At 33.7% G+C, this 9286-nt stretch overlaps 1 protein-coding gene across 1 annotated transcript; it reads left to right on the forward strand.

Annotated features, from left to right (window-relative positions):
- The first annotated feature begins 586 nt into the window (after window positions 1-586).
- On the forward strand, window positions 587-7230 carry LOC130655047 (calcium/calmodulin-dependent protein kinase type 1-like). The gene is made up of 2 exons (XM_057457745.1): window positions 587-810; window positions 3993-7230. The coding sequence occupies exons 1-2, from the start codon at window positions 698-700 to the stop codon at window positions 5434-5436; spliced, it is 1557 nt and encodes a 518-aa protein (XP_057313728.1). The 5' UTR covers window positions 587-697; the 3' UTR covers window positions 5437-7230.
- The last annotated feature ends 2056 nt before the right edge of the window (window positions 7231-9286 follow it).

Below are 9286 nucleotides of genomic sequence, written 5' to 3' on the forward strand. Positions count from 1 at the left end.
GAAATGATTTGGTTGTTAGTTGCTTGATTAATCTTTGAATTTGAAAATTAAAAGCAAGCTCTTGGTTTTAATATCAATACTCTTTCCCAATGAATTGTTGTCTACACCGCCTGGCGTCAGACGCGATAACGCTTGCATCTTCCGTGTGCCAGATTGCTGGTGCTATTATTGAAGAGCTAAGTGTAGAACTTTTCTCACATGTTACTGAAGGGATGTATGGTTAAAAACACAGTAACACACAAGCTTAGCAAAGTCAGGACGTCAAGTATGAACTTATAAATTTCCAGGGGCAAAACCTGCAAAAGGTGCAATATTGACCAGTAGTTCCTAAGGATTTTCACTTCTGTTTCCTCATAGTTGGTAAGCTGCAAAATCCATAGGGTTTATAAACATAAGGTGCTCAATCGACCGAGCTCTCAATCTTCGAATAGATGGAAGTACTTTTTTAGTTTTATGACTAAGCTCTCTTCCTTTTTTGTGACAAGATGTTGACCTGGATGCAATAAAATGTAAAACCCGGAAAAGGGGCCGCTGTTCTCGACCCCTGTACCTAGCAGAGTACTTTTTACTCCCGCGGCAGAAATTGTCACATGGCTTTGTTTTGAGTTTATGTATTTTTCGTTGTAGCTGACTAGCTAGCTAGCTGGTCTAGAAACGTTTTTTCTTCTATCCAAACGAAGAGATATTTATCTGATTTATGTTACATTGTCGTAGTTTTTATGAAAGTCAAAAGGGAAATATCCTTAGCTATCTTCTATCTCTAAAAAAAGCTTATTCGTTGGCGTTGGTTTGGCTGCTGAGCAGATATTCGTAAGAAAATTTGATTTTTTCTGTTGTTATTATTTCCGGCCGAGCAGACCTCACAAATAGCTACTTGATTTATTCTTTCATTTTTAATTTCAATGTCATATACGTGTAGGAAAAAAATTGGTTTCTAGTAACATTATACTTAACAAATTATGTTATATATTGTCTAATCAAACAGCTCTGAATGATAACTGGTTATGTTCTGTCCTGATTGTAAGCGCCATCTCATTTCAAAATGCGCTGAACAGCCTGCTTGCAAACAGGATAGACCATCTGTGTAAGTAGTTCAATGGAGAAAACCCATCCAGCTGTACATCCTGTTTAAAACGCTCTTCAGTGATGTTTGTTTAGCAGTACATTTAGGCACAGTGCTCTGCCATCCTGGTTATAATGTTTTAAACATTTAAACAGTCACAGAATTTCTTTTAAAATTGTTGTCTTGTATATACATGAATAATTATCAAGTTAAAAAACACTGGTTGGGAACTGTACCAGATCGTTGCTCAACAATATACAAGCTCCTTGCATGATCAATATTAAGGAAGATAAAGTTTTTATGTTTGCCCATAAGAAGATGAAAAAATCCTTATATACTAAAAAACTTTTTAGCAAGTTTCCACCTCTTTCATTTCCTTTCATTTCATTTGACTTTCATTCAAAATTTTTAGACATTGCAAATTCAGAAATAACTCTTGTTGTTTTTTCACCAATCAGCAAGACTGTTGGTTGCCATTTTGCTGTTTATTTACCAAAGCATCAGATCATGAAAACATCATTATATAAACTTTTTCAAAAAAAAAATGTTCGCAAAGTAAACCTAAATATTTAATGTAAACACCTTAAAAAATCTTTACGATAGAACAAAAAAATCTTTATATACTCTATTTTCAGTGCCGCTCTGTCTACGACAATTAAAAACTTGCCCGATTTTTAGGCAAGTTTGTAATTGTAAGTAATAGCAATATTGGGAGTTTTCCTGATAAATTATTATATATATAAATATTTAAAATTACTGTGATGCCATTTTATTTTTATTTTTGTGTATTTTACAGACCAAACAGATTGAAACAGTAAATAGGCTGATTGTTTTGTAACTCTTTAGTGTGTGTCTTTCATAATTTTAGTCACTTATCAGTCATATCATCATCATTCTTAGCTTAACATCCGTTTTCCATGCTCAGTGTTATTAAATTAATGTGATTTTATGTGCTGTAAATTTAGTTAGAATAGTCAAGATGTAAGTTCATTGGTACTTTGCCAGAAGGTGAAATTTTGTCCTGTATTTTTTTAAATTATTAGTGCAGGCATAATTGTAGTGAATGGCCACATTAAGATTTCGGATGCAGTGTTGTATTTTGCAGACCAAAATATGCAAAAACCAACTTCATGTCCATGAACCCTGTGCATATGCCATAAATATTTTTTTTTCAATCTGATATTACCAAAAATGTCTATTTTTACATTTAAAAGATTATTAATGTTAGAAGTCCTCTCTTAATGATTTATCAGTGATACAAGTTTTTTTAATAAAGTGAAAATCGTAGTTGTGAGGAGGGTGAGTGCATGGAGTTGGTTTTTCCATTTTCTAGTCTCAAAATTCAACATTACCACCTAACTAAGCTCTTAACTATTGCACATCTTTTTAGAAGGGTCTACAAACAATATATATGATGTAAATTATCTTGTAAGGTGATCATTTCCTATATTTACTTCCTATATGAATTTCAAACCATGTAAAAATATAACGTACCGATTTTTACTTTTTTTTCCAATAAAGAACTACTTTGTATGAAAATTAATGAACATTGAAAGTGGCCATGGTTTGACTCGCCTGTTTATGCTGCCTACCTCTGTAAATATTAATTTTCATACAAGTGAACAGAGTGAAGGCAAATATAAAGTAAATTGGGATGGTATACACTGGATAAATTTTAAGTAAGCTTCAGTGTTGCCAAGCAATTTTCTAGGTGTTAGTTTAACTAACTGAATGACAATGTGTTTTTTTTCTTTAACAGCTTCCATACTTTTCCACACTTCAGCCAGCATATCAACATATATGCATATTACAAAATATTTGTGATTTTGACTTAAATATTCAATAAGAACTTAGGATATATATGTACCAGCCTCCTATATAGAAAAAGAGGAATTTTAGGAATTTTTGCAGAAAAATACCTGGAAATTAGGGAGTTAATGTTGAGTGGGCACTCTCTTATCAGCTTTGCATACTTTTAAATGTCTGCTGAATAGATTTAAACTATTTAAAGCACAGGTTTATTACAGTACTCTAGAAAGACTGACACACAGGTTTACCTTTCTAAACTGCTATGCAGACTTCTATTTTATTTTATTATATATACACTAAAAAATGTTTAACCAAGCCCTACACATATTTTTTTTATAAGAAACTAGTGAAAGGCCCTCAGTAATCAATGTTTCCTATTTTTTTATGTTTTCAATACTGAAAGTTTTTTTATTGGGTTTCTAATACTTAATTTTAATTAATTTTAAATTAATTCAAATCGAACTTCGATTGTTCGAAATGACATTTATCACGTTAAAAGAACAGCAAAAAATGTTTTTTAAAAAGTTTGCAATAATATCCGTATATTTCTTAATTTTTTATAGCTAAAAAAGTTCAGTACTGAAAGTTTCTTACTTATTTTGATGCTTCAGCATCTGATTTCTTATAATAAAAAAAACGTGTAAAAGTCTTGCATCCTAATAATAAAATCCTTTTACTGTAGTAACTTTAAGGTTGAATTATTAACACAGAAAATCAAAGTAATTTGGTCATTTTGTCGTTAACTTTTATACTGGGATTAATTTTGCTACTTTAAAGAGATATAGAAATCTATAAAAATCAAAAAATTGAATAAAAAAACCCAAAACATACCCCTCTTTTTGGCTACATCCCTGTCACTCTTGACCATTCTATTTTATCTTGAAATAGTTTCTTAGGAGTGTGGCAATATTTTACTACGTTTAATCGGTGTTGATGTGTTCTTGGAGGACTTCGTTGTTGCTTCACTATAGCAGAGAAGTTAAAGTTTTACCTTTTTTCTTGCTCTTTGATATCTATAGATAAGTTACTATGTATCTGATTTGTTTTTTCACTTCAAGAAAGGATTCAACAAACCGTGAACGCTGTAAAAAAAATAGTTTATCTGTCTTATATTTTTTAGTTTCATTGGTATAGAAACCGTCATGGCGAGTATGAATTCTTCTAGTAGCCAGTCGCAGTCGCAATCTCAATCACAACAGTCATCAAGTTCTTCAAGTGGACATAGTGCGGACAGTCTTTCTACAGTTCCTATTGATCACGATGACACTGATTATCAAAATTTGGATGACGACCTTGATATAGTTGAAGGTTCTAGTTGGGGTATCCTTACTGCTGTTAACGGTCTTTATCAAACAATGGAACTAAAAGAGGATATACCGTATAAGGTAGGTCGAGCCCCTAGCTGTCAATACTGTATTTTAGAAGAACAAGGTTTCGACAAAGAGGATGAGCTTAAAGAGTTGTATAAAAAAATTTCGAAAGTCCATTTCATAATATATAAAGAAAAAGATGACCAGTCTGAAGTTGGCTTCACTGTGTATATTAAAGATACGAGCACTAATGGTATCTTCGTTAATGGCGAACATGTGAAAGGGGCTTCGAGACCTTTGTTAAATTGTTCGAAAATAGCCATAGCAATGCCGGATAACGAGGCTTTTATTTTTATAAATGTGCAGGTTCAAAATCAGGAGTTCCGCCAGTTACCGCGCGATTTTAACAAGAAATATGTGTTAGAAAACGTGAGGCTGGGCGAGGGTGCGACCGGTGTAGTAAAACGAGGCCACGTAAAAACAAGGGATCAGACAAAAGTTGCTGTTAAAATTATCAGAAAGGGAAAATCCTTAAGCGTTGTCAGAGACTTGACGTACGAGGCAAGTCTAATGCAACAAATAAATCACCCCAATGTCGTTAAAGTAAAGGACGTATTCGACACCGACCACGCTGTGTATATTGTGCTTGAGTGCGTGAATGGAGGAGAGTTATTTGATTACGTAAAGCAAAATGGTGCAGTCCCGGAAGACAAATCCAGAATTTGGTTTTTGGAATTACTGGAAGCCGTAGATTATTTGCACAGTAAAAACATTATACATCGAGATTTGAAACCTGAAAATGTTCTTTTGACATCAAAGGATTCCGATGCAAAATTAAAAATAACAGATTTTGGGTTGAGTCGAATGGTGGCTGAGCAATCCTTGCTAAAAACACTTGTTGGAACTTCGTTTTATCTTGCTCCTGAAATTGTTGCACCTACTTCTAGGGGATACACCAGTGCTGTAGATTTATGGTCACTGGGCTGCATTTTGTTTATCATGTTAGCAGGCTATCCTCCGTTCAGTGATGAGGGTGAAATTCCCCTTAATGATCTCATACGCACAGGTAACTACACCTTTCACGAAGAAAAATGGCGTGGAATTTCTGAAAACGCCAAGAAACTTGTTAAGTCTTTGTTAACAGTGAATGTTGCAGACAGAATTACGTTAAGTGCCGCCCTGAGCCACCCTTGGTTTACTGCTCGTAGCGAGCCCTTGCCAGCTGCAAAGCGAATGAAGAAAAGCGAGGAATGAGTACTGAGTGTGCGTTGTGCGATACGGCGTGTTTTTATATCTATATTATACGCTTAATATTTTCATATTTTGACTTTAAACGTTTTTTTAAAGACCTTAAACGAGTGCGCAATGTTCTACGGTGAAAATTATGACCGTAAAAAATATTAGCTCCATTCATTTGCAGTGCATTTATACTTTAATTAGATTTTATTGTATTTATTGACATAGTTATATGATAGTATCACTTTTCTTTCTGTAATTGGAAAAATTTAGACCATTTGGCTAAATTTGTTAGTGTTGTCGGACTGCAGCCTACCTAACTCAATTTATTTCACGTCGGCAAAAAATTACCGACATGACACGTCGTTTGCCTGTTTTACGTCAGCAAACATGTGTTTCACGCCGGCGATTTCCATTTTTGTAATCGCACGCTTTCATACACAGCCAACAGTTAAAGTAAGGTAGAAAATGAGAGCAAAACCTTTGGAAAATCAAATTACATCCAATAAAAGAAAAAGCATGCGTACAAAAATTTGCCGACGCGAATCAAAATTTTTTTTTAACACGTCAACAATTGCCTGCGAATTAGAAAGGCTGGATTTTAAACTTTTTTGTTACTCCAAGTACAGTCGACGTTCGATATTTGAACTCTCGGGACATACCAAATAGTTATCGTGCGTCGAAGGCTTTTAAAGTTCGGGATAGCGAAATACCCGTACTTTTTAACGTTCTTGATTAAATTGTTTAGCCGAAAACGGAGAAAGACAATGTTTTTTTCAGCCAATGTTTTTACCACGAGCTTGCGCTTGGTAGCAATTTTTGAAATAAGGAGGATTCCAAATATCCCAAATTGTAAACGTTCGAAAGTCTTTTTTACGCATCAATCGAACCTTTTATGTTTTCGTTCGAAAAATAAGAGAAAAGTTCGAAATAAACTGAGAGGAGCGGAAAAATAGTTCGACAAAGCGAAAATTTGAGAGAACAGAGTTGGTGATATTGAACGTAATTTTGCCTACAACAGACTTTTGAAGATATCGAGCGTCGACTGTATTCGTTTTCTTCAAAAATAATTGGCAATGATATCTGTACACGTTCACAGATTCTTCAATAAAAAAAACATGACAGGATGATCGCTCCTCTTTAAAATCCCTAGTCAAAAATCCTCAAAATATTTTAGTGAAGGAAAAAAAAATATAAAAATAAGATCGAAATATGAAAAAATATTTTTTACTTCTTTATCATCATTTATTTTTGCGGAAAGAAATTTATGGATTTTCCATCAGTTATGAATTGTCACGATAATCTCTTGTTGGCTAAATTCTATGTCATAATTATGTTTTGACACCTCGTTTTGCAGGTGAAACACCTTTAAAATGAGGCTCATTTTGTCACAGTTTATGTGCATAAATAGTACATGTCAAACACAAACTTCCCGGCTTTGCTTTTTGAGTTCCCCAATTTTACGAGATGACTTTTTTCACTGATTTAGGATAAGTCACACCACAACATGACTATCGAAGAATGTAGTAAATTTGTAGCGATATTTTTTTGCGTTTATTTCATATTTAAGACTATTGCACATTTACAAATTTTGCATATTACGCCTTCTATATAAACCGGTATTGTACATTTACGGCTTGTATTTATACGATTATCGTATACTTACGGCTTGTATTACATCGTTATTGTATATTTACGGCTTGTATTACACCGTTATAGTATACTTTGCATATTTTCGGTTAATGCATATTTTAGCACATTTCTCAAACATTTTGTATTTTTCTCTCGGATAAATGCACTTTATACTTTCAATTATTTTTTTTGTTTAAGATAAGATAAAATCCTACCATTTTTTAAAATAATTTTTTTATTCTTTTTTAAACGATTACATTTTTTAATGAAAACCCCTGGCAGGCTAAAAGATTTCGGATTCTTGTTCGCGTGTAATTTTGTTCCCTATACCTTTCAAGTTCGCCAGTAGCCTGTTATGTACTGAACTTCTACAATTTTTCTACACAGGACTTATATTAAGAGCAGTTTTTAAGAACTGAATTATATCAGTCCTGTATAAACATTAATAATACTAATAATAATAATAATAATTTTGATTTTGCGTCGATTGATGTATAATACATTGTTAAATATATGAATTTTAAAAAGGGCTGCCCCTATAAAGTCATCAATATCTAATTTAGAGTTTTTTAGGCCCGGTAAGCACTTTTTCCCTAGCCGATCAAGTGCTATTGTAAATAACGTTATTTTGATATTGTTGATTGTTTGCCCACTTTATTGCCAACTTCAAAGTGCCCAGTCTTCCTTAACTGCGAAACATCATACATAGAAACAAAATGCTTGATCGGTTTGCGCCGCGCTTTAGATAGATAACTTGAGATAATTTCTATGGCAGAATCACTAAAATTAAAAGACAGTGCCGTAACCGCCGGAGGGGCAGAGGGGCACAGCCCCCCGCCAATAATTTTTCTACTAAAAAAAAGAGAAAGAAAGAAAGATTTAGTGCCATTTCTCCAAAAGTTAGATAACCCAAGAAAACTACTTTTGTTTGAAGTTACAACAGTGGAAAAACTGTCAGTTATGCCTGCTTTAAATGCTGTTAGCGAACAATGTTTTTCATCTTTAAACCGCATAAAAACTTACCTTCGAGCTGCAACCACTGATACACGGATGAATAATCATATGGTGTTACATTTTTACAAATCATACAGTGATAATATGAAGTAGCAAACAAATTTATTAGAAAGAGAGAAAGTCGTTAAGGCATATGTGGATCCTTCCCATAGATCATTATTTTAAAAATCACTTGTTTGTTTTTTAAGGGGACTGGCAGCACATTTTAAAAAGTCCAATTGCGATGAAAATTTTCTAAGAATTGCCAGCACCCTTAAAAAACAAGTAGTCAACATTACTTGTTTGGCACTCGTCCTCTTGATTGCTGACGACGACAAAAAAGGAATTGGAATTACTGGCTGAAGACAAAAAGTTGATGAGAATGACCTATGAATCTTGCTTTCATCGAACCATACATAACACCAAAAGAATCAGGTGTAATGGAACTCATCAAACAATCTTAGCGGCTCAAAGATTAGTGCTCACCATTCGGTTCCTTGCGACAGGAGAAACTTATAAGTCTTTAAGTTTCCAATTCAGAGTATCTGAAAGAACATTATCTTAAATTGTTGATGAGGTTACTAAAGCGATCACAGAGTGCATTGGAAAAGAGTATATCAAGATACCTTCAAGTGTAGATGATTGGAAGAAGATATCTGAGAAGTTTGCATCAAGGTGGAACTTTCCCAATTGCATTAAAAATTTAATAAATGTTGGCCATCATTTTTTGAGATTTTTTTTCTTCTTGCATGTTGGCGCCTAACGCAAACCGGACAACATTGATGGCCAACATGTTGGTGAGTCGATGTTGGTCAAAATGTTGGCCGGTTTATTTTAATGGAATTTTTATCTAAATTTTGATGCCAATTAAACAATGCAGCTTTTCTAAATTACAAAAATATGGAAACATTTATCGTGATTTTTACCATTGAAGCATGAGATCGTTGACGTCTGAAAGGGCATTTTCCGTCAATCTAGCAATGTGAAATTTAGCCACTCTACAAAGCGAAATTCATATATGTAATTTTTCTATGAGGCCCTTCCAATATTAAAATTGTGGTTGCGGCACTGAAAGAAACGATTTTTTTCAGGAACGTTTGATGGTCAACAGTGTCAAAGAATTTGATTAGTCAATAAGAACTTATCTCGTTACTATTTAAAACTTTTTGTATCTAACTTTTAACAGCATTGTAGTTGTAGAACGAACATTGCGGAAACCAGACTGTGTGAAGAAAATCGCTTA

This window comes from Hydractinia symbiolongicarpus, chromosome 8, assembly GCF_029227915.1.
Source record: "Hydractinia symbiolongicarpus strain clone_291-10 chromosome 8, HSymV2.1, whole genome shotgun sequence".
NCBI lineage: Eukaryota > Metazoa > Cnidaria > Hydrozoa > Anthoathecata > Hydractiniidae > Hydractinia > Hydractinia symbiolongicarpus.

Bases quoted from the DNA above. Each gene is read 5' to 3' on its own strand.
- LOC130655047 (XM_057457745.1), top strand. From the start codon at position 698: ATGTTACATTGTCGTAGTTTTTATGAAAGTCAAAAGGGAAATATCCTT. The intron at 811-3,992 runs GTAAGAAAATTT...TATATTTTTTAG, and splicing joins TGGCTGCTGAGCAGATATTC to TTTCATTGGTATAGAAACCG.